Source organism: Cheilinus undulatus, linkage group 18 (genome assembly GCF_018320785.1).
Source record: "Cheilinus undulatus linkage group 18, ASM1832078v1, whole genome shotgun sequence".
Classification (NCBI taxonomy): domain Eukaryota; kingdom Metazoa; phylum Chordata; class Actinopteri; order Labriformes; family Labridae; genus Cheilinus; species Cheilinus undulatus.
Window position 1 is genome coordinate 7,202,754 of NC_054882.1, and position 26,337 is coordinate 7,229,090.

Sequence of the window (26,337 nt, forward strand, 5' to 3'; positions counted from 1 at the left end):
GTAAGAATTGTGTGGCTTTTGCTCCCACTATACCCGTGCACATGAGTCGAAAAGACTGTTTTACTCAAAGGGCAAACAGTATTTCTTTGTGCTGATGCTATTTGACCATATCTTGGGAAAAACTGCTCTCTTTTTATGCAAATTGTCCCTCAGTGTTAAAAAGTTCTGTTTCACAAACACTAGTGCTAACAGCTACATGCAGTTAAGATGACCTAAACTACAGTCTGAGGTGAGTCGGCGGTAACTGCACCACATGTTTCGTGAGATATGTCATGTGCAGACTTTCCGGTGATCAGGAGAACTGTTGAATTCGGTCTCTGCATGGATTTTAAGTACATTGTTTGTACATAAAATCTTCAAACTCTGACTTTAATATAACTGTTATCAATAAAAACATGGGTTTAATAAGTTTGGGGCTATGAGTGGCTGTACACTTCACATTTTTCACAGTCTGGAATTGTCACATATGGCAAGGATGCACGTGTGTGGCTTGGTGTTATTCTTGTTTACTCCAGACTGGGAGGAAACTTTTTCTTTAATGGTGAAACTAATATTCCTTTTGGAGCCTTCTCACAATAAAGTTGGAATAGTATTGTATTACCTTCTAGCTCATAATCAAGTGGCCTATGTAAGGTAACCAAATCTGCCTCGGCTGAAATATCTCGTTTGTTAGACTAACGTGAGTGCTCTATACCATGCTCAGGCACAGGACACTGACATGGGACTTGGTTCTGGCACCTATGAAAGAGCTGGGATCAGCGCATGCACAAGCATGGGTGGACAACATGCAACATAAAGTATATCTGATTCAACTAACAATCAATTTAGACAACAGCTGAGTGTTAGAGAGCCATAGCTATCATGTTATCTTTGTTATACTCTTTCCTGTGAGACCATGCATCTTGAAACTTTATATGTTATATGATGACATGATGACTTATGTGTGCTCAGACCCAGGTAGGCCTGGGGCAACAGGAGTGCAGGCCAGAAGGGAAGGGGGCATAATTGTGCTTTAGGTTGGTACAGGCCAACTGGCTCTAGTGTCAGGATAAAAGCACAGCTGCACTAAGAACAATGGTGCAGATAGCTTTCTCCACATTAAGATGCAAAATAGGGGCAAATTGCACAGAGTGGGACAGCTTATTGAGAGTGATTACACCTGTATATCATTAGCACTGCATGCTTTGTGACTCAGACCTTAAGACGAAGCAGATACCGTGAGCTAATGACGCACAATTTTTGAGGCTTTTAGAGGCAATCCGTTCTCAGTGAATCAGGCCCTCGGTCTCCACAGAAGTGACAGAGGATACATCAAAACTTAAAGCAGCCAAGAAAAAGGTCACTCTAGTGGCAGAGAGAGCAAAAGACCAGCAATGATAAAGTATAAAAATGAAGTGCAAGTGCGAGCAGAGCTGACTCAATAATGCTGCGATGCTCACCGGAGGTCACTGAGTAGAGTTGTGAGCACTTCCAGCTCTCTATAATTACAGAATGTCAACTTTGTTCATGCTTTCTGCTCTGACCTTTTCCTGGTGCTAAAAGTGTGCCCTTTAACCAGGCGCCGAGCAGTTCTACCACTCTGAACATGTGTGAGAGGCTGGAGCTAAATACGACGCATTCTTTACGGCTAGATGTGAGTTATTAAATTGTTCTATTACTGTACTTCTCAGAGGGCGGGGAGTTAATAACTCTGTGAGGCAGGAGGTGGTATACTTTTTATATCGGTTTTATGCCTCTGCCTTCAGTCACAGACCTGCAGGTGTTGTAGTTTGCAGCTTATCCTCTGCAAATATGCCTGCTTTGATATTCAGCGCTGGAGGAGGAAAGACAAAAAAAGGCAGGAAACACAGATCTGACACCGCGATGCCCTCAGAAAACAGAAAATTACCTGTGACATTTCAAAGCAACAGCTCTGTTTCAAAGAAGCAGCCTGAGTATTTCTGTTTTACTTCTCTGTATTTTTTTTTTGTTCTGTGCTTTCCCTCATTTCCCCCAAACGACAAAGAGAAGTAATGTTTAAAGGAAAAACAGATAGGAGGAAAGGAAGACGAGCAACTCTGAATGTGAGTAAAAAATAGAACACAAAATAGAGCATGAACAAGAGGCAATTTAAAGAAAAAGTGATAAATGTTTTTTAACAAGAGGTGCCCAACCAAAAAGTTTCATTTAAGAGAAAAAAAGACTGCAAATAAGGAAAAAAGCTGACACAATCACTGCAGCTGCTCTCTCTCTCTCTCTCTGCAAAAATTAGAATGCTTGTTAAGGTTTTTTTCAGGGTTTTCTGTGAAATGCTGCCAAAGCAAAAGTCCCTTTTAAAAAAGGCATAAATAAGGGAATGCATGCAAACATGTGCACATTGTAGCTGCTCACTCTGCTAAATAGTATCAATCAGTCCCTTTTGGATGATGCATTAACAGTAATTTACATCTGTTTTGTGCATTCAGATACCAAGTGGTAACCTTTAATGCTTTAGCTCTGTCTGCACACAGAGGTGGTCTGGGGTGCAACGAGCACTCGCATGCATTCAAGTTAACTAACATGATCTGTTGTATTCTGCTAGTATGGCTTTATTTATGCCCATGCAAAAAAAAAAAAAAAAAATTGGAATTGCTGTTTTTGGAGATCTGGATTATTTGGCTCAGCTCAGTGATAACAGACACTATTTCTGCTCCCAAAAGGATCTTCAGTTGGTACCATTTTGCCTTTACTTTGTCTTGAGCTCCCGTTGTTCACAAACAGAGCCAGCTCTTTGTGCAAAAAGAGGGAGAAAAGCTGGTAAAGAGGCCTGTTAGCCTCTCAGCTCATGGCTAATTCACCCCCGTTTATTCTAATGGCCTCACTGCTCACAGCATGCACAGACACCATATAGAGAACCAGAGTTTTGTTCCTTTTTCACCTCAGTTAAAGCTTTTTGTTGTCTTTATCAAAACATGAACTGATCCTTAAAAATGGACCTGTTAAAAGGTGAAAATTAGAAAGGGACCTGGATGCAGCCAAGGATCTCCGGCTCATACCGGAAGTCGGACAAGGGCAGCCATATCTTGTCTTCTAATACAGGTAGTCACGTAAAACTGAATGTCTTCTCCGTTGTTTTTTTCCTCCATTGCCGCCAGATTAATATAAGCGTCCGCTACGTGGGGAAATACTAGCAGACAAAAAATATGTGACTTTTCAGACTAACTAGCACAGCGGTTACATAAGATTAATTTTAATAAATCGATATATGATCAAAATTCAAGTATCAATTTGCACAGACATAATATGCGACAGGAGATTGGCTGGCTGGCCGGAGGCTGATGTGACCGCCTTGTTGCCAGAGGCAAGTCTGCTACGTCATTCAATACAGTAGACAAGGATTGTGCAAGTTTTCAGAATAAAAAGCTTATCAGATCAATATGATATATATATATATATATATATATATATATATATATATATATATATACACACACATACATAAATTCAAAATAAAAAACATCTTTACATAAATGAAAGTGTATATATATATATATATATATATATATATATATATATATATACAGGAATCATTTTATTTTAAATCATGGAGTACATCTTTTATTTAACTGAGAAAATACAAGAAAGCGGATTCTCCTTTTATGTTTCACTGTCAGTTATTTTGACATGGATCATTTGTTAAAAATGATTCATTAATCCATGTAATCTCATCGTTTGAGCTTTTTATTCTGAAAACTTGCACAATCCTTGTCTGTTGTGTTGAATGACGTAGCGACTTGCCTCTGGCAACATGGCAGCTACGCCGACTGCCGGCCAGCCAGCCAATCTCCCGTCGCATATTATGCCTGTGCTAAGTGATACGTGAATTTGGATCATAAATTGATTCATTAAAATTAATCTTATTTAATTGCTGTGCTTGTTAGTCTTAACACTCGCATATTTTTCGTTTACTTGTATTTCCTTACGTGGCGGACTTGCCTCTATTAATATGGCGGTGACACACAGAGAAAAGAACGAAGAAGATGTTCAGTTCAAGTGACTAACGGTATTAGAAGACAAGATGTGGCGGCAATTTTCTGACTTCCGGTGTGAAGTGGAGGTCCTTCTGCATCCAGGTACTCTTGGAAAATTATGGAAAAACAGGTGGGGGAAATGAAGAAAATTATAACCAAGGGTCCATTAGAGGTGCCATTACACAGGAATAAAGACATGTAGCATGCAAAACAGGCATTTCTGAATAAAATTAAAGATTTTCTAATAAAGTGACCAATTCAAACATCCTATTGACTATTTGAAAGTTCTATTTTGAGACACATCTGTTGCAGACCTCTACAATGCGGCTACCTCAACTATGGGGCAGGAAGTGACATACTAACGTTTGTTGGGTTTTTCCTTAGTTTGTGATGTTATTTTTAATTCCAACCCCCTCCCCCTTACCCTAACCTTTAGGATTCAGGTGCCTAACCCTAACCCTCTTTGGGTTTTTCCTAGTTTGTGGTGTGTTAAAGTAAAATTTATCCCCCTCTGTAAATCCATCCATACATCTTCTATACCACTTATATCGTTAGGGGTCACAGAGGCTGGAGCCAATCACTGCTGTCATTGGGCAAGAGGTGGGGTACACCCTGGACTGGTCACCAGTCCATTACAGGGCAAACAACCGGGCATGCTCACACTCACACCAACAGGCAATTTAGAAACACCAATTAACCTAATGAGCATATTTTTGGTGGTGGGAGGAAGACTGGGGAGAGAACCAGGCATGCACAGGGAGAACATGCAAACACAGAAAGGCCCTAAGCAGGAAGCCAACCAGGGACCTTCCTGCTGTGAGGCAACAGCACTAACCCCTGAAAATATATGTCATTGTCATGTCGTATGTCATTTCCTGCACCACGGTCAAGGTCACCCCATTGTAGAGGTCTGCTACTTATGAGCCTAAAACGCCCCACCATAAAGGTCTGCAGACAGATCCTTTTGATTTTTTTTAAAAAGAATTGTACAATATGCATTACAGGACATTTACCTCACATTTGTGCACTGTTGCTGCTTACATTCCTTCTGTTTTCTAGCCTGTTCTTGTCATTTTTGGTATCTTGTAACCCCAGGTTAATAAAATAAAGTTATTTTTTTCTTTAGAACAGACCAGAAATTTTAGGTAGAGGCTGCAGAGGAAGAAGAAAAGCAGAAATGGGAAGGGATCCTCTGAGAGCTGCCTTATGCAAAGAGAGTGAAATGTGAAATGAGAGTGAAATGTAGCATGCCAAAGAGGAAAGGAGAAAAAGGGATGAATGTTCCTGTTTTAACCAACTTTTTTGTGCCAATTCAATTAAAAGACACACTTGTAAGAATGTTAGTGCACCGAAACTGCACACCTTTCAAATGTATATTAGCCTGGTGCTGCTGAAATTCTGAAACCTGCCGTTTTCTGCCTATTTCCTCTGATTTTCCTGGTTAATAAAGAGATGCAGTGATTCAAAATTAAAGTCTTTTGCACTTTAGAGCTCTCAGAAAGAACCTTAGATGTTTACAAGATGATTCAAAAGACTTGTGGATTTTTCCTTATTTTTAAAAGAAGCATTTTTCCTTTAAAACAGCTGAACAATAATGATAAATACCATAGAAAAAGCAGGAAAAGCAAAGACAGATATCTCTAGACGTAAAGAGGCATTTTTAGATGACAGAGTGGTTATTTTCTTGCTTTAACCCAAGAATTTGAATATGCTGCCAAATAAAAAAAGCCCATTTAAATAATTCAAATAAGAATATTCTCATGCATTATTGCTGCTCGCTCTGGTTAGGTAAGTCTGTGCTTATTTAGTCTGGTAAAAGTGAGATGTTATTTCAAGCAGCTGCATCAATATGATCACAAACTACACTGTTTTATGGACTGACTAGGCTGCCGTAGATAACTCAGGGGCGTGGAACGACAGCCAATCGAACAGCAGGAGGAGAGCAAGAGGGCTCCTGCCGCTGAAAAGGGTAGCAGAGGCGATGCATTCAGGAGCAGGGAGCTACAATTAGATGCTATAGATTCTTCAGACAACAATCTAAACTGTTGCCCCCTACACAGATCAGTCTGATCACATCAGCCAATCAGAGCCAGACGATCTCTAGGGAGCCTGTTTCACATGACGGAATGGGAGCAGAGCTGCCAAAGGGACGATCATACACCAGAGGGTTTTCCAACATGTGTGAGAAGCCCATTGATGAGTGAGCACCTGTAAGTGCAGAGCTATGGGAGGAGTAATTATCTGGAAAAGATTCAATCATCGCTGGCTTATGCCACAGCCAGCCAAGTAGGATCTTTTCCTGTGGTCTTGTTTTGTACTCAAACACGCAGCCTAGCTAGCTTGGCAGCCACAGAAAGAGAGAGAGAGAGACAAAGCTTGAGACGGGCCACGGAGAAGACAGCGGCACAAGACACGATTAGAAATGTCACAGACTCTTAGGATGGGCGCTGGCTGCCTGGCCGGCCTCCTACAGTGGATCCTCATTAAAGGAAGACTGAACATGCTGTTAGCTTGCTCGGAGGCCAAACTGTACAGGACTCCTCTGACACCCGCCCTCAGTGCAGAGCTGTGAACATGACAGCAGGTGACAACGGGCGACAAATAGGTACAAGAGCCTGGAAAGTTGAGTTTTTGGAAGTGTTATGTGAGTGTTTTGTGTGTAAATTTGCAGCTGAACATGTCCAGTTTGTTCTTGCCTTCAAAATAAAACAATAAAAAACAAAGAACAATAACTTAAGTGAAATGAGAATATATCGGGGTTGCAAAGTCTCAGGATTTCTCAAAAACTACGAGACAAGGATCTCTTCTAGCAGCAAGCCGTGGCCGCCTCGACTCTAACGAGGCGGTGTCGACAAATGTAAAATGTTTTCTTTCGAGGGGGAAGGGTGAAGTCAGCACCCGCTCTGTCCCTCCCTCCCTCCCTCCTCTGCTCCCCCTCTTTTTGTCCAGTATCTGTCCATCAGTTTCTTAGGGACCCACAGCTTCCCATAGGAGGAGAGGGAGGGGAAGCTCCCCCAAGGCTCCAGTCTGCAGAACGACTCGGCCCCTCTCTGAAATGTTCTCGTCCCAGCATGCACCTCCCCCCCTGCCAGAGCGGAGCTGGCGGAAGTCTCTGAGGGAGGGGGCCAAGGCGGGGGGCTGATGGGAGAGCGTTGGGTGTTGATGGTAGAGGAGGACATTGAGCGGATGTGGTCAGATACAGGTGGATGGCTGTGCGGTGGGCTGCTGTTTGCGGTTCCTCAGACCTCCGGACTTCTCTTTGTAGCCCACGCACATCTGCTGAGAGACGTCCACCAGCGCGCTGGCCACCGCCAGACCTGCAAACACAGACAAACGTTACAGTTAGGGGGGGTAATACCTAAAGACTCTCTAGTTCCTAAACATTTTCCTCAGGATCTCCAGAACCCTTATAAGAAAAGATTAGCCCCCCAGGACCCACTCAGAGAAATCAAACTAAATATTCATTGACAAACTATCCATTATTATGACGGTGCATTAGGATCCCTCTGAAGAATAAAAAACATAAAGAGGACATGTTTTTAATATGAAAAATTTAAAGGTAAAAAAGCGATGGAAAATGGTATCTTTACACAAACCAAAAGTTTGAATTTCTAAGATTATGAAGTCCAAAATATATCCTATAACTTGGAAGAATCATTCCAGATGAAGCTGTTTAAGTGGAGCATACGAGAGCTTAATTAAACGATACTTCTTACCGGGAATGATTAATAAGGAAGTACTTTTGATATTAGATTCATCACATTATCATCTTGACTTAGAGGAGACATTTCTGCAAACTATGGATATCCAATCACAGTTTTGAGTTGTAGAATGATGACCTCAAAAACTCAAAATCGTTGAGTCTGTAATGTCAAAACTTTGAAAAAGTTTGGTTTCTTGTAAATAAATGACTTTATAAATTCTAAATATGTTGTTTTTTTCTCAAAAATGTCATCTTTTTGGTTAAAGATGAACCGATCCTTTTCATTTTTTCATATTTTGGGAAGGCCATAATATGTCAGTGTACAATTATATTCTAATCGTGATTTTGACAAATGAAATTTTAAAAACCCATTTGGGCTTGCACCAAGTTAGCAGACTGTTAGTGCTTTCAGACAGACACAGATCTGGTTCTTGCTCTTTAGTCTTAGAACCTTGGTGCTTTCTGGCGTGACAGCCTGTGTTTACACCGGGTAAAGCGGAACCAAAGTGGGAGGACATGATGGACATGTATCACCATGTCCAGCTCCACTTTTGTCCAAGTCTTTTTTACTGTCCCGGTATTCCTTCTTCAGCTTCTTGAGTTTATGACTTATTTGGTCTGGTGTCCAGGCGAACCCGGCCTTCACCAACTCTTCACCAGGTTCGGCATATAACTTGTCCCTCCTTTTACTACTCTCCAGCTTCATCTGGAATTCTGTCGATGCTCACAACCAAACATTTTGACCTCTTTTTCTTTTTTTTTTTCTGCTCCTCTTCAAAAACTAGAAAGTGATACACCCACTGATGATGTCACAGCTCCCAAGAAAGAACCAACTATTTTTGGCTCCAGCTGAGAACCAACTTTTCATGTTCAGAACCATGTTTTTTTTGTTTTCAGTTTGAACACACCGGCCTATTCAAAATTAGGCTCAGGAACCAAAACCAGCATGGAGCCCTGCCGGTCTGAAAGGCCGGCAGGGCAAACAGTAGAGGGTTGTTAAAGAAACTGAAGTGTGTTAACTTAATAATCTAGAACAGCTTTACCAGCTCTATTTTTTTGAGCTGATAGAACTTTTTTTGTTTTAAATCAGGGGTGTCAAAACGATTTCAATTGGCCCGCAGCACGCTCTGAAATCATTCAGATCAGTAATGAGCCCATCAATGTGGTTGATGATGTTAAGTACTTAGAAATCATTCTAGACTCACACCTGTAATTTGAAAAAAAAAAAAAAAAAAAAAGAATTTAATTATGTTTGCAAAAAAGCTAAGTCCAACTTAAACTGTTTCAGGATCATCAGAATGTATCTTTCATTAAACTAGGGGTGCCCAAATTCTTTTCAGTGAAGGGCCAAAAATAAATCGGGGTGGAGGGTTGTGGGCCAAAACTAAACATTCATGTTGCAGTGCATGAAATTAAATATGCCTTTAGCATAATTGTGCAAAATAAAATCTCATACAAAGTAATTTTGAAAATGAATAACACTATTCTTTATTGTGTTTCACAGCATGAAATTACTGAACATCCATATGGCACAAATACTAATTGGGCATACTGCCTTGAAATTAATTTTAGTAAAAAAGCACTCATGTTCCCAACTATTTTTAAATTTTCTCTTATCAGTGTGCCACTGCCTCACACGCTTCATCTCTGCCATGACCCCTGCTTGACCCCAGTATCTTCTCACTGACTCACTCTCTGGTCATGGGCTTCCAGATCTGAGCTGACGGGAGCTCAACAGCGCCACCCTAACCCCAATGTAACACAATGTTAATTTGTGGTCAGGAGTGGAAGTGTAACAATAAATAAATATGGAAAGAAATATTTACACTGCTGGGAAAATAATAATTAAAAAACATATATATCAAAATGTGAACATGGGCAGCAGGCCAAAAATAATCGCTCATGGGCCAAAGTTGGCCCGCGGGCCCCAAATTGGACAGCCCTGCATTAAACACAGCCAGGCTCAACATGCATGCTAGGCTATTATCACATCTGTCTTACTGCCTAACTTCCAGGTCCCAAGCCTCACAAACAACTTTAAAACCAGTCATTATGGATTATGTGTTTGGAGTTAATCCAACTGAGCTCTGAGTGTGACACTCCTAGCAAGGATATTTAACACACATGATTTTGTTTCCAGACATTTTCAGACACTGGAGCGGGGTCTCAGGATGTTTTTCTCCTATGCGTGGTGTAAATTAAAGGCATTTCAGTTCTCTAACTGTATTTCTTTCTTATTTTATTCCTTTATCCCTTTTGATGGACTTTTATTGATTTTTTGTGTGTAATTGCGTTTCAATGCATTTCTTTACCTTTCAGAAAGCAGCTCCTTTCTCTGCAAGGCATTGTGGGTTAGCATTGTCAATCAACTCTGTCACTATAAGCTCACAGCAGATTGAAGCCCTATTAGAATTAGTGCGCAGTGTAAAATTGGATCACACACCCACACGCACAGAGAATCCCCCTCAAAACGGCGCTCATACCATCGGCTGTGAGGTTGTAGATTGGCAGTGCAGGCAATCATTAACTTACAGCTCACCTCATTAACATTTATTAATACTTTCTGAGCCATGAAATTCCCATAAACTCCATTTATCTCCAGTGATGGATGCATTAACCCCCTTCAAGAGCACATAGCCGACGGCGATCCGTCAACTCCAAAGGGAGATGCTGCAGCTGGGATCATACAGTCTGAGAGTCTTCAGGCTGCAACTATCAGCTCGGTTCTTGATCTAAAAGTGGGAACAGGAGCCAGATAAGAATCCTCAGCCCTGACCTCCTCTCAGCTCTGACCAGATCGTTCATTTTGGAGCGAGCTGTAACTGTAAACAGATGTGATGCTGTGACAGCAGCAGCTGATTCAAACGTGAGAGTTAAAGGCTTTTTAACACGAGAGCCTGCGGGCATGAAGAGACGTTAGGCACACAGCTAACATGGTCTCAACAAAAAAGCTGCTCCAGGGAAAGAGCTGCAGAGAGCAGAGGCAGTTTTGTAATGACAAAAGGACTAAGTGGTAATTAATAAAGGGCCCGGGGCTCAGTGCAGGTCTGGGGACTGGAACTGTGGGAGGCAAAGACGCTGTGAAACAGAGAGGAATCAAGTTGTGTTCTCTCTTCCTCAAGGACTCACAGGAAAAAAGCAGAAAACTTTGAGAAAAGCCAAGTGAAGTGTTTAGTCCTGACTCCTATCAAGCTGTCTCGGGAAGAAAGAGAGAGGAAACAGATGAAGGACGGATGGGAATAAGGAGAAAGCAAGTGACAGAGCGGAGGATGAAAGGAAGAAATGGGCTCCATTCTCACTGCTATCAGACTGTCCGAGGACAGAGTGAAGAAGAGAAAGAGCGAGGCGAAACAAGAAGAGACACTTGACTGCTCTTCAAACCAGGACCGCACTGAGACGAAGAAAGGAGAGAAAAATGAAGGAGAGAAATACACAAGATCAGGAGGAGCTGTGAATGCATCTACAAAGACAGGAAGGAGAGCAGAGAAGCAATGAACAGAGGAAATATACGAGGCAAAGCAGGGAGCAGCCTGCTACAGTATCTGCAGCATCTTTAAAAATCAATACATCCTTGTCACTTTAATGGTGCAGCCATGAAATAATTACTGCAAACAAATGAGAACACAGTCAGGAAGATCTGCAGCCTCTCCTCTACAGTAGGTGCATTATTATAGATCACATATCCCATCATGTCTGATTGTGCTTTACTGTTGCTGAGGATCCTCAGTCCAAGGTGTTTGTTCCTCTCGGTTTATGCAACAGGATATAAAGGAAAAGTGCAGTTTCAGCTCCGTGTGCTCTGGAAGAGCTTGATTTGTCTGATGCTCACATAAATCCTTTTGAATATCACACTTCTAAGAGAAAATCATCACCATGTGCACAGCTGGATCAGCGAGTTAGGTGCCAATTAGGTAACAGCAGCCCCTGTATGACCTGGACACCTCTTTAACGTAGGAACCATGCAGTATTATACTTCTCTTTAATGGATAAGCCCAACAATTTTACACCTGCCCTATATGTTTTTTTTTGTTTTTTTTTTTACATTTTTGGGTCTATATGACTGAAAAGCACTTGTTGAATAATTGCTCAGGTAGACTGTCACATCTTGCAGATGCAAAACAGTGAAAACTTGCCTCACTGGGAAAATTATGCACAAAGTTCATCTATCAAGAGTTTTCATCTGTGCCACACAAAAGTTGAGGGTTTTGACTTAGAGTGGGGCAATGCACTTTCAATTTCAGTAAGGTATTTAGTGATCACTGTTATCAAAAAGAACCAACGTTCTGGAAAAAAAGAGAAACTCTGCAGATATATCTTCAACAAAAGTGGGCTGTGGGGGGGTTCCCTCATTGAGGGGCCTTTACTGCAAAATCTCAGTCACCTTAAAGTTCATGATAAGAACGAGGGACAGCCACCTGGCTCATGCCTGAGGATCTGAGGGGCCTGGAGGTAGTAGTAGGGCTGAGAAGGTCAGACATGCAAGGTGGTGAAAGGCCATTTACGGCTTTGAACACAAACAAAGCAACCTGCGTTTCTTGGATGAGTATCGGAAACCAGGGCTAGCATACGGGTACCAACCAAGCGGCAACACCCGGTCCTGAAAAATGAAGCCAATGCAGAAGTGCAAAAAAATTGCAATACAGTGAGTGTCCACTTGAGGTTGGCTGCAGGTACACCAGAAGTTCCATATACAACACATGTTAAAAAGCTGATTTTTACACAAGGTATAAACTTTTTCACAGCCTGGTTCATAAAATGAAATATGTCTTATTAGCTAATGTCCACCCACTGTACGCTCGTTTGTACCACAATCGTTTAGATAATATTCAGGAAAAACTTGACCGTGCTCTGAATGGTGCATCTCATCTGATTAGCAGATAGCTTGACAGGCAGAAGCTTCCTCCAGAAGGCCAGTTTAAGTGCTAGCTTAGCTGACAGGAAGACGAGCTCAGTGGGCGGGCTCTTGTCTGCCGTTAGGTTGATCAAAGGTTCAGTTGAGACAGCGATTTCAATATGGAGGCTGCCACAGACTGGCTTCAAAGCTGTTTGAATCCGCCTATTGTACTGAAACAGCTGACATCACACAGACTTTGTCCATTTTTTTCTACAGTCTACAGAACCAACACATCAGATATCAACCACACTGAATTACAACACAGGCATCGACACTTCATTTTGATACCATGCCATCCAATGAAGGGAAGAAATACGTCATGGAATTTGTGTGATTTAAATGTTAACCCCTTAAAGCCTGAAAGCACAAATAGTAGCCAGAAAATTCTAATTTTTTGGAACTGAAATGTTCAGTTAACTTTTTTCTGAAATTTAAAAATATCCAAATTTCCAAAAAAATTAACAAATATATTTTTAGTATCTCATTTCATTCATTAGATGTTTTTGGTAACTGATAATCCACTTGAGGGCATTTTTATCAATTATCAGTTTGTATTCAGAAGCTTGTTTGAGTGATTTACTGAGCATATTGATTAGATGTATCATAAAAGTATGTATCAAATATGCGACAACAGGCGTTTAGAGGTTAAGATACGCCAGTTTTCTTTTCTATCCCATGTTTGACTGGCACCGTAAACAAATATTTCTGCAAATCATTTTTGATACCTATACAGCTTTTATTCTTCTGCTGACTTTCAACACATTTTTTTCCTATCGGGAGTATCAGTTCAGGCACTGGCACTGTATCAAAAGCACTGGTATCAGAAAAATCCAAATGATACCCAAAACCTCATTTATAATCTGAAAAGGGATCCCTGGCTGATTCCTGAATATAATGAATTAGATTAGATTACAATAGATTTATCTAAGCTGAGAGACGCTGATACACTTTGCTTTCAAATGTAAATGCAGAGTCAAACATCACTCTTTGATACTCAGCCTGGGGCTTGATGAAGGTGGAAAGAACACCTAATCTGCTAAAGATCTGTTACATGGACCAAAGAGAACCACCACTCTTTTGGCTTCATTAATTTTTCAATTACACACAAAAGCTTATAGACCTTTGACATCTAATGTCGCACAGTTGTTCTGTCCAGCCCAGCCTACGAGTATGTAGTGCACATTTTGTACACGGAAAGATCAGAATAGTTGAGTGTCGGTATTCGATACCTCAGAATTATTTTTAGATTCAGTTTTCCCAATAGGTAACGCAGAAATCTAACAAGTAAGATTTAAAAGTAATGCTCTCTGACACGGCAAGATGGCACATTTATTCATTTAAAAAGAAACACTGACTCTAATTCTGGATCTTTGGTAGTGAGACGGAGCTCTGTGAAATACTGCAAACCCTCCCTGGCTACAGACTTCTAACTAGACCCCTTATCAGACCCCTTATCAAACATAAAATAGTTATGATTAATGCACCGCTGCAGGAAAACAGAACAAAAACATGGTAACAGGGGAGTATTCATAAGCCACTATCAGATCATTGATGATATTATCGCTGTAGAAGATAACTTGCTTGACAACTGAAGTACATTTTCATGGAATTTTAGGGTTTAATCTTTCTGAAATGTTCTGAAACCACAAATGCAAACAGCAAATCTAAACTGATTTTTGTTTTATTCACTTAAATGTGGGCATGGTGTAAACTTAGACTCCATTAATGTAAAAGGAAAAGATGACAGGGCAGTGTTGTGAGTAAGAGGGAGGTGTAAACATGTTTTAAACTAGTTTCACGAGACCAAGAGAAGTGTTTTAAAGAAAGGAGGTGCGAACAGACGCCAACAGTCAAATAAAGACAGATGAGGTAAAAACAAGCAAAGGCTTCAGCTGCTGCATCTTACCAGACTGTCCTGGAGGAGGGATGCCGCCGGTGCCCCTGGGTAGCCGCACAAAGATGGAGAGTACGGCCGCTTTGTTGCCAAAGCAGGGCTCGAGGGCGATGGGCTTTGGGACAGACTGTGGATAGAACAGAAACAGAAAAGACAAAAAGAGTTTTACAAATCACAGAAGCCTTTAAAATCCTGGTGAACACACGCCACTTTCAAAGTTGTGGATAACAGAGGCTCTTCTGTTACTGTTCTTGTTTGTGTCAGCATCCAGAGGAAAAAAAAACAACTGTTTCATCCCCTGTTGAGATACACACACACTGATCTGCAGGCGTAAATTGGATGTCCCCCCCACCCAAAAATCCCCCCACTGTGCTCAATTTCATGACAATGCCGCCTGTGTGTAGCACGGGGCCGTGGCTGGATATCAAGTGCCAGCGTCTGTGCGAGTGGAGATTTGTGTCGGCGGTGCCGGTGGTGCTCTCCTGTCTCGGTGGGCTGCCTGACACACCTGACTCTGTAATGCCAATATCTCCTGTTTATCAGCATCTCATCCATATGTGGGGATGAGTTTCACCGCCTGTAAACACTGGCCGGATCTGCTGCAGCAGCTCACCTCCTACAATATTCATGGGTTTACCTCGACGCGGGATATGGATATGGAGAACACCGCCACATCATCCGCATACAGATGACTCCCTCACATCCCTTCTTCAACACCTAGCTCGCTCTGTGTTTGGAATTCCTGAGCCGTGCAGGAAACTGGGCCATGGCATGGTTTCACACACTCCTGACACTACCTCTCAATTTGCTCGCACACACATCATGACACACAAATTCAATCCACTCCCACACTGGTCTTTATACTCTAGAGAGTCAAGCTTAATACTCCAGGAGGCAGAGCTGCTTCAGGATAGGGCTGGGCCATACGGACCAAAAGTCAAATCTCTGAATTCTTCTAGCTGAATGATGATAAATGATGCATATCTTGATGTTTCTTTCTGTTAAAAAATAAAAAGTAGTAATTAGAAGTAGTAACCATTCTTCTCAAGCTCAGTCAGGTTGGATGGGGACCATTAGGGCAGTGCCTCTCAACCTTTTCAGCCCGCGACCCCCAAAACACCTTGGTGACCCCCACTGTACCTTGAGGTGGTTGAACACAGCCATGCACATTCAAGAATAGTGCAGACAAGGCTGTCCATAAGGGGGGATAAAGGGGGAGGTCTCTGGGATCCAGCCGAACTGGGGGCTCATGGAGGTCAGAAAAACCGTGGTCTATTGTGAAGTAAAGCCCTGAAAACCAGATTTTATATTTGACCTGAATAATAACCACTCATATCAAAGAAACAAAACATCATTATTATTCATTTGTGTATTGATCAGCCCTCTTTAAATAGAAAACAACTTTTGTTAAAAACATAATCAAAATGGGTAAAAAATTGCTAAAATTGGTTAATAATGGCAAAAAAAAATTGGAAAAGATGGTGAAATTAGATTTCTTAAGAACGTATTTGGGTTAAAATGGCAAAAACTGCCACAAAAAGTGCTATGAGGGGATTAAAACATAGCTGAAATAGCTTTTAAGTGCAAATAATTGGTGGAAATTAGGTAAAATGGGATGAAAATCTGATATAAACTGGCAAAAATGGGTTAACTGTGGTCACGGGCAAAAAGAGGGTTGTAAAAAGCGATCGATAGAGGCAATAATGGGTCAACATAGGCAACAAAAGGCAGAGAGTGGCAAGAATTGGTTTGGAAGTGGCAAAAACAGGCAGAAAAAAGTGATGGAAAGGGTCTAAAATGAAAAAAATGGGTTTAAGTGGCAAAAATGTTCTCAAATTGGCAAAATTGGTGTTACAGAGTGAGGACAAATGGTTGACTTTTGGTAAAATTGGTGTAAAGTGGCAACCGTGTAATTTTAACAATATTCTTTTTTTTCTCAGGCATCTGGTGACCCCAGATGCCTCGTGACCCCCAATGGGGTCCCGACCCCAAGGTTGAGAACTACTGTATTGGAGGACAGACTTCAATAACGTTCAAGTCAGGACTCTGGCTTGGCTACTCTAGGACATTCACAGATTTGTGCCTAAGCCACTCTGGTGTTGTCTTTGCTGTGTGTTTAGGGTCACTGTCATGTTGGAAGGTGAACCTACATCTAGGTCTGAGGTGCTGAGTGCTGAGGAGCAGGTTTTCATTGAGGAGATCTCTGTGCTCTCCCTCAACCCTGACCACTCTCCAAGTCCCTGCTGCGGAGAAACATCCCCACAGCATGATGCTGCCACCACCACGCCTCACTGATTAGATTGTATTGCCAGGTTTCCTCCAGGCATAATGGTTAGAATTGAGGCCAAACAGTTCAATGTTGGTTTCATCATGCCAGAGAATCTTGTTTTTCCTGGTCTGAGAGTCGTTCAGGTGCTTTTTTGCCAAGCAGGCTTTTGTGTGTTTCGCACTGAGAAGAGGCTGATCAGTGGAGGGCTGCATTGATGGTCGTCTTTCTAGAACTCTGTCCCATCTCCCCTGATTCCTCAGTTTGGCAAGGTGACCAGCTCTTAGAAGAGTCCTGGTTGTGCCAGAATGATACGCATTGTCAGCTGTGAGACTTTCTAAAAAGAGGTGTGTGCCTTTCCAAATCACGTCCAATCAACTTAATTTACCACAAGTGGACTCCAGTCAAGGTGTAGGGACATCTCAGCAAAGATCTAGAGAAATGGGAGGAAACTGAGCTAAATTTCAAGTGTTGTTACAAATACCTATGTCAATATGATATTTCAGCCCCCTGGTGAAAGAAAATATCTACTCTATGTTCAAGTAAAACACAAAGTTAACCCTCCAGCTGGACTAAATATTATATAAAGATTATTTTGAGCTTCACAAGCATCCATGCTGTTGCCGACTCTTACTGTGAAAAATCTTTCATTCATAGCGGCATGAATCTGAATGTGAAGGTGCAACAAGTTTTATACTATAAAGGAGGTAGCTGGGGTGGAGGAGGGAAAGCTTTGCCAGCAGCAGCAGTGTGGTGCATCAGCATTAATGCATCAGGGATTAGTGAGAAATAGAACGCGGTGTTGAGAGGAGGAGCTGTGATTGGTTGTGGGAGCTGGAAGACGATAATTAGGATCAGCTGGCCGTCAGCTGATCATGGCAGGGCACACTACCGTGTCTTGCATGAACTAACGCTGTGGTAACTAGGCCGAGAATCCACTTTTTAATATCAACATTTACATAAATCATTTGGACATGAATGATATTGTCATATCCTATATCTCATTTGAAAATATATCAATATATCTTAAAAACTCTCTATATTTCAGCCCAACTCGAGGGTAGCACTGAGAGTTTTCAAACTATGCTCTCACACTTTTTGCCCTTTTTTGCACACAAACTCCTCTCAGCTTGTCTCTCACACACAGTCGGTATAAGCGCACACATGGGGAGCGGGGCAGTAATGATATTCAGGCTCTGACCCATTTTACACAATCATTCTGTGCTCCATCTCTCTGAGGCTTACCTTTCAAACCAGCAGGATACACACGCTGTCACACAGGTAGCTGAGGGAAGTCGCACAAAGACCTGAATGCCTGTGCATGTGTGCATGTGCGATATGGCGGCAGTGGGGTATGCTTTATTTGTTTATGCCCCTCAGGATGTGTGTCTGTGTGTTTATAGCTCGTGTATCTGCAGATCTGACAGAAAAGGGCGTTTTATTCCCCGTTTGCACTGTAAATGTGTTGATAATAAACCATTTCAGACGTGTTCTTTCCTTCAGTAAATGTGCAGACTATTTCCCATGCAGGTTTGATGTATGAATACGCCCTAAAAATCTGTTTTATGTAAAAGCCAGGACTGTAATCTTACAAGGTTGGACATTTCAGCTTTTCTGTAACACCTATAGCACGGCTGTGCTGTCAAACGTTAGAATTAGAGTTCTCAGAGGGCTAATTCATGTCTCCATGGGTCTACACAGTGAAGGGTGTTATGGGTAATTGTAGGTCACAGAGGGGGCAGCACATACACCTCCAAAAATCGAACAACTGGGTGTCTAGAAAAGCTGGCTATAGCAAATCCATTTAACCAACAGAATCACCCAAAGAAAATGTGAGCTTTTACTCAATCTTAGCGTTAGAAGACAGATCAGGTAAATATGAACATATATTTTTAAATTTTGCATTCACATACCTGTACGCTAAAAAAAAAAAACTGACAATATTTTCAACCAAAATTCTTCCTTATGGGCCCCAGCATACTTTCAGCTTAAAGTCCAGGAAATGCAGGAAAATTCACGGAGGCAAGCAGGGCTGATGATATTTATTTTATTCAACTGGCACAAGAGTATTAGACTGTCCAGTGAAAGGTTGGTGTCTCTGTTTAGGTTATGATAACAGGCCTGGACACAGAATTGACAAGGCCCATCAAAAACCCAGAGAATGGGCCCTCCCCTGTTTTGATTTATTGATGATATCAGTGGATGTGTGTTCAGTCAGTAGCTATAGTGCTAGCATCCTGGCTAACTGTTAGCTCATATTGGGGCTTAAAGGTGTCAAACAACTTTTTTTCATGCAAATTTTAACACTTTTTCTGCTTTTTGACCATTTGAGTAACTTTAAGCAGTCTCTTTTTGCCAACTGTAAGCCATTTTTGCCACTTTTTCTTGCAACTTTTAACCAATTTTGTAGCTTTTATCCCTTTTTTGGCCCCCCTTCAACCAATTTTGGAAAATTTTCACCCTTAAATGTCAGTTTTCTGCCACTTCTAATCATTTTTCTCCACTTTTTGTCCACTTTTGACCTATCTTTGTGACTTCATTTGGCCAACTGTAACTGAAACTTTATGCCAATTTTTGCCGTTTTGCACCAATTTTATGACCCTTGTTGCCAATTTTTGTCCATTTTGCCACTTTTGACCCATGTTTTGCCACTTCTTCTTACCACTTTTGACCAATTTTGCCACTTTCCTTCCTTATAAGGCCCACTTTCAACCCATTTTTGCCCATTTTCACCTTTTAATGCCAGTTTTCTGCCACATTTAACCCAATTTTTCTGCTTTTCATACTTTTTGCCATTTCTTTTGGCTAACTATAACCCAGTTGAATCATTCTTACCCCTTTGTCCACTTTTCTGCCATTTTTGACACTTTGTCCTGCCAGTTGCCCCAACTTTAATACCCTTTATTCTCGTTTTTTGACACCTTTTGGCTATATCACCACTTTTTACATATTTCTATCAATGTTTTGCTACTTCTATCAAATTTCAAAGCTTGTATCTCTGCTTTGGCCCACTTTCAACCCATTTTTGCCAATTTTCAATCTTTAATGCCACTTTCTGCCACTCTTTAACTATTTTTTTGACTTCCTTTGAGCAACTATAACCCAACTCTCTTGCTTTTGCTCAGTCAGCCACTTTTCTGCCATTTTCAACCCCTTTTGGAAACTGGATGCCAATTCTGGCCATTTTTCCCAAATTTTATATCCATTGTTGCCCATTTTTATAATTGCTTTGTGCCTGCCACTTTTCTGCCACTTTTGGGACTTATTCTTGCTTCTTTTACCAATTTTCCAGTTTTGCCATCTTTTGACCATTTTGCTACCTTTGACCCATTTTTGCAACTTCTTTTTGCAACTTTAAATATATTTTTACTACTTTCCTGCCTTTCAATCTTTCTTTTTACCAATTTTTACACCTTTTTTTCAGTTTTCTGCCACTTTTTTCCTATTTTTGCAACTTCTTTTTTGCAAACTGATACATTTTTTTTTCATTTTTGCCCATTTTGCCACTTTTCTGCCATTTTCAACTCATTATTGACACTTTATGCCACTTCTTTTTGCCACTTTGCACTAATTTTATGCCCCTTTTCGCCCATTTTTGTCACTTTTTTGACGTGTTTTTGCCACTTTTATGCCCCTTTAACCCATTTTTTGCCACTTATTGACATTTTTTCACTCCTTTACATTCTTATTTGATTATTTATCTTAAAGCTTTCTAAGTTTTTTCCTGACGTCTGTGTACATTATGGCCTAGCTTTTAAGTCTCACATCACTTTCCAATGGGTTTAGTAAAATGTGCCCATCCACACTGTCAACATTACAGAAAATGTCATTCTGTTTTAACAAAACCACTTTTCATTTGAAAAATTTAAAATTATAAAACAGTATGAAAAAAAAAAATTGTTGGTCACTTTGAGAAGAATGGTTATAATTCAGATTAAAATTTAGTTATCACGGCTTTATTTAACAATGGACCGTGGTTTAGCTGACCTCCAGTTTGGTTGGACTCCTGAAATTTCTCCCTTTTATCCTCCTTACAGGCGGCCTTGAATAATTCTGCTTCATTATGTTTTCCATTCATCGGCTTGTTCTTCTCTTTTGTTGATACTGTGATTGTTTCAAACAACAGCAAACAATGCATTCACATAATAACAGATATTCTCATTATAGCATTGCATAATGGACGCTGTTGCTGCATCGCTCTTCTTATGTCTTGTGCTGCTTCTACAGACTGTCGCTCCACCAAGATTCAATACATTTCAATTAAATCAATTAACGAGACAAGGCCAGTTGGCAAGTCAACGTCACTGTGGTGAGATCCTTCTAAGATCAAGATTTAATCATTTCAAACTTATCAAGCCCCACTTATCAAAAATATGAAGGAAAAACTAAAAATGCTTCTAAAATAGGTCTCAAGAGGATGTAGTCCACTATATTCAGCTCACTTTAGGGAACAGGGGGTGGCAAATGAGTGTGATTTTAGACATTTATAACATTCAATCTACCATTAGACACTGAAATATGAAAATAAAAAATGAGTCTTATTATGATGTCTTCATGATTTTAAGATAAGCTATGAAGCAGAGTTTTTATTCTCTCTGCTTAAATTGATGAATTTATTACAGAATCTACAGGGATGATCAGACTTGTAGAGCAGCCGTTCAGCTCTGTCTGTATTAAGCTGTCATTTTAACAAGAGCTATAAGGGACGTTTACGTGCTGAATATGTTTATTTGAAAGCCAATTACCCATTACTTTAAAGAGATGATTGGCTGTATAATATTGGCGTTTCTGCAGTATGACAGCAGTAGAATCTCATTATCCTGTGCAGCTAAGAACTTGCTACGTTCATGCATCTTTGAACAGAGAAGGTCATTAGGAGGTTGCGTTTGCATGTGTGCCCTGCTTGCACGCCTCTACGCTTGCAGCAATTTTCAGCTGTTGATTCTACGCGCACACAGAGAACCCCCCCCTCGCAAAAGAAGTGACGGGGGGAGAGTTCAGATGCAGACAAATGAGCTCGTAGTGGGACGGATCGTCCTGCTGGAAACGCTGCAGTCAGAGCGGCAGCAGCAGCAGACAAATAACAAATACTCAGACACATGTTTGGATAGCAGAGCTTTGTACAGCCTCTCACCTCTGACACACGCCTGTTTTAACAATAAATCATCAATATGCCGCTCTGACTTTGAGAAATGATCGTGATTCATGTGAACAAACAAGTCTACGGCAGGAGAAAAGGGTCAAAGCTTTGCTTTTCATTGCCACCATCTTAAACTCCCATCTGGTTAATGTTTCTTCTTCTTGTCGAGGCGAGCTTATTTAAAAAGATCAACATTAAAACAAGTTAATCTCAAAGGAATCACAGCAGCTGGATGACACTTTTCCCTACTCCCCCCAATCAGACGAAAACTGTTCTCTGTATTACTGCTATCTGAGCCTTTTAGAGGCCTGTGCAGCATTTCAGCACCAATATCAGCATTAATATATCAAGAAATGTTAATAAAATGTCATTAGATTTTATTTTACTAACTAATACAGAGCAGGGCTTCTCAACCTTTTCAGCCCTCGACCCCCAAAATAAAGATACCAGACCCCAAGGGACCCCCACTGTACCTGAAGGTGGTTGAACACAGCCATGCATATTCAAGAAGAGTCATGTTCAGACAAGGCCGTCCAAAGGGGGGGATAAATGGGATGGCTTTCTGGAGCCCAGCCAAACTTGAGGCCAATGGAGTCCCCAAATTAAGGGTCTACTGCTAAGTTTAGCTGTGATATCTGTATTTGATCTTTTTACCTGAATATTAACCACTCTTATCAAAGCATCAAGTCTCTGTTAATTAATTTGTGCTATAGTATATAGCCTTCTTAAAAATGTTAATTTTTACATCTGAGCACGGATTGATGTTGCTAGTGTGATAGCAGGCCAACCGGGGGGAGGGGGAAGGGGAGGAATCACACAGCGGTGCGGTTCAAAACAGCTGGGCCTAATGTGAAAGCACCCTAAAATTTAATGACTTTCACCTTAGTCTAGTCTACGACTAACCTGACATAAAACACATCCATCTGGTAAACCGCTCATAGACGGTGTATGGGAAAAACAAAACTCGGAGGGTGTTTGTATAAACGTTCTGTCACATCTTTGCCTACCAATCAGAGCCACAAAACATGTGACATAGCCGCTACAGAGGAGTAAACTCCATGAAGAATTGCATAACGCAAACCATGGCCGACTGTAGAAATGTCAGTACATGACTTTTGTCGTTTTTGAAAAGAAAACAACTCACTGCTGTTCTTTGTTCTTCTTTTAACGAAGAAATGTCATCAAGTTCTGGTAAAACTGGCATCCACGCTAATCTCTTCTGACATTATTGCATCGGCCTCTTGCTGCTGCTCGCTTATGTCACAACTCTGCCGTGCCCTAAAGTACTGCCCCTCGACGCTGATTGGTTCTGTCACTTCTAACCAGGCCCACACGCTTCAGATGGGAACTTTGCATGATTGATTAACCAGTGAGAAGCATGGAAACAGGTGAATCCATCTGCTTTGCAAGGTTAGACTATGACTATACAGGTTAAGAACGACTAAAATGGGACTAAAACTAAAGAATAGCTGCCAAAATTACCACTGATACCCACCTACATGAAGCCTAGGCCTTTAAACTTGGCTGAAACTCACAGTTACATAACACCACTTTAAGAAGAGAGAAAAAACTAATTAGAAAAGTTCAGTGTTTTCTTCATTTCTTACATATTTTGTTCAACTTCACAGAACTAAAACTCAAACTTGTAGAAATCCACTGGAGGACCGTGTGGGACTTGGACAGAAAGGTTCCTCCATCCCTCTCTGGAAACACTTTAAAGACGCTTCCCAGACTCATGAGAGAGGTGGGAGTGAACCAGATAAAAGTCTCCTAATTAAATACTTAGAGGGAGCAAACTGCAATTTTGTCTTCATGTGATTGCAGTAAAAGCCAACAGTGTCCCCTCAGGGCTATGAAATGTTAATATCACTTACAGCTTTAGAGATAAATGAGTGATGAGTCTGTAACAAGAAAACCAAGGCGTCAGAATCAAGGTGATTTCTGTGAATCCATGCTGCTAGAGCATCATTACATGAAGCTTTAGGTTTGCTGAGGAATTGGAAGAAAAAACTGACAACTCTTGCACACCAGCATTAGGTGGTGCAATCTCACACATGGCTAATTCTGCTCCTCAGTCCCTGGGTACGAGACAAGATGAAACAATTATTTTGGCCTTGCCAGAAGCAATCCAAGCGGGCTCGGTTTGCTCCGGTCCACATGTCTGTTTTTGCCTCGGGCGAAATGTATTTCTCATCCTGAGTGTTTACAATTGGAAAAATGAGGACATGCCGAGATAACGTGAGCACATCTGTACTCGGCGTGTAAATAATGAAATAAAAGAAGACTGGCAGGCTTTAATTCTTCCGCTAAGGGCCGGCGTAAGATTCGGCTGCCAAGTCCAATTTCCACTGCAGCAGGTGCGAGCTGCTCCTCGGTTCTGGCTTGTTTACGTGCTTGTTTCTCATTTTCCGACAGCGGCGGCTCACACTTGAAGTGGAGAGGGAATAGCTGTTGGGAAATAAACGTGGAGTATGTTGAGTCTTGCTGTCAGAGTGATGTTGGATGTGACAGCGGGATCATTTTGATTTCAACAGTCCTCATTTTTCAATCGATGGTGTCCATTAGGATGAATATTTTGTCCATTGTGAGACCTCAATTTCAATCTGGCGGTACAAGCTCGCTGCTTTACTTCCATTTTCTGACAAAACAAAAACAGTGCATGCTCAGAAAACAAGAAACATGATTTATCTCCTTCAACACACTCTCTACTTTATTTTTCCTGCAGAAATTAAAGGGGAAAACAAAAACAAAACACCTTGAAAATTCAATTATGTCTCCTTTTAACTCTTTACATGTTTTTTTTCCCCCAAAGGTAGTGTTTTTACCCGTGGTCTTCTTCAGAGGCTGCGTGTTAATAACATTACCCAGTGGATGCCTTTGTTTTATGACGCTGAAGACCCCCACCGTCACCACTCCGGAGAGTTATCTAGACCGTCCAGGCAGAGCGGCGAAAGGTTTTGTCAAATTACCTCCAGTAATTAGCCCAGCACGTAGGATTGTTGGAGCCCACACACATGCAAACGTGGGCGTGCGCTGCGGCTGCACGCTGCTCCGCTTTCATCCGCTGCATTCATCTCTGCTCTAGCAGCAGCTGGGGATGGGTTTACCCCCAGCAAGCGACGAGAGCGAGACAAACTCCCTGCTTCTATGACTCACCAGGTACAGACACGTCCACTGAGCCAACTCAGAGTGTTTTTTTTTACTTCGTCGTCTTCTGTTTACAAAGAAAATGTTTTGCCAGACTGTAATAATAACGCCATATTGCAAAGTATTTAAATCAAACACTGCAGGAGAGTGAGGACAAACAAGGGAAGTTTGAGCAAACTTTTATCTCACTAAATTAGAATTTCACTTGTCAATCTGAAACAACACAAGGCAATCTGGCGTGGGACGGATCACATTGCATGCAGCTCCTTTCCTGCACTGGAACCACTTTATAATGTGATACAAAATATTGAAAATCAGCGCCAGCCTCTTCAATGAAATTCAGCAGTTGGTCAAACCAAACAGTCCTCAACAGGAGAACAGAAGCAGCTTAAAGTCGATGGAACAGGAGAGACGGGTGTTTGGGGAAGTGTGCTAAAAACGTGCCTCTTCTGCCCCACACTGTAAAAAATGATTCATGTGGGTAATAAATAATATCTAATCAACTTAAACCACAGGTGTCAAACTCAAGGCCCGCAAGATCATATCATATCTTAATTATAACTGGCTCACTGGAATGAGGTCTGCAGATTTCCTCCAGTATAGAAATGTAAATTTAACGTTGAAGATTAAAAAAAAAACAAAAATCCTTGCTAAGTTATCAAAATCTGAAAAATTTGAGAGTAGAAATAATTAGACAAAAAGTCTGGAATAAGGGAAAGAAATCAATTTGTGTTTACATTTTATATTTTCATTTTGCATTCCAAGGTAATGACTGAAACTTAGGATTTTGACTTTTTATTTCATATTTTGACATTTTAAATTTATATTTTGACCTTTTAGATTTACATTTTTTTATTTTAAATCATATTTTGACCTTTAAAAACTTCAAACTTTGACTTTTAATCCCATATTTTTATTTTTTAAACTCTTCATCGAGAATTTTGTCTCATATTTTGACCTTTTAGTCATAATTTTGAATTTTATCTTCTATTTTGACCTTTTAAACTCTTGATTTTGTATTTTATGTCACACCTTGACCTTTAACCTCATGATTTTAAGTCTCTGTCTTATATATTTGCCTTTTAAAACTTTATTTTCACTTGTAATTTAGTATTTTGACCTCTAGGACTTATAAAGTTGACTTTTTAATCTCAGATTTTGAGCATTTAAACTCATTTATTTATTTATTTAGCATTTATTTGACATGGACACAGAAACATTGATGCTGTGATATTTAATCATTTTGACTTTTTTTGGAAATCTTAAAATCCTTTACCATCACAGTTAAATTTCCTCTATAATTC

The 26,337-nt window shown here is 40.8% G+C and overlaps 1 protein-coding gene across 2 annotated transcripts in view; it reads right to left on the minus strand.

Annotated features, from left to right (window-relative positions):
* Positions 1–4,462: 4,462 nt before the first annotated feature.
* atrn (attractin) overlaps positions 4,463–26,337 on the minus strand; it is a 270,882-nt gene continuing 249,007 nt past the window's right edge. Inside the window, exons 28-29 of one of the 2 annotated variants that reach the window (XM_041812094.1) lie at positions 14,493–14,607; positions 4,463–7,306 (exon numbers count right to left, since the gene is read on the minus strand). In XM_041812094.1, coding sequence (XP_041668028.1) covers positions 7,182–7,306; positions 14,493–14,607 — 240 coding nt within the window. In that variant the 3' untranslated portion in view covers positions 4,463–7,181. Of the gene's footprint in view, positions 7,307–10,301; positions 10,425–14,492; positions 14,608–26,337 lie in introns of those variants that run through there. The other variant, XM_041812095.1, reaches the window with a different exon arrangement.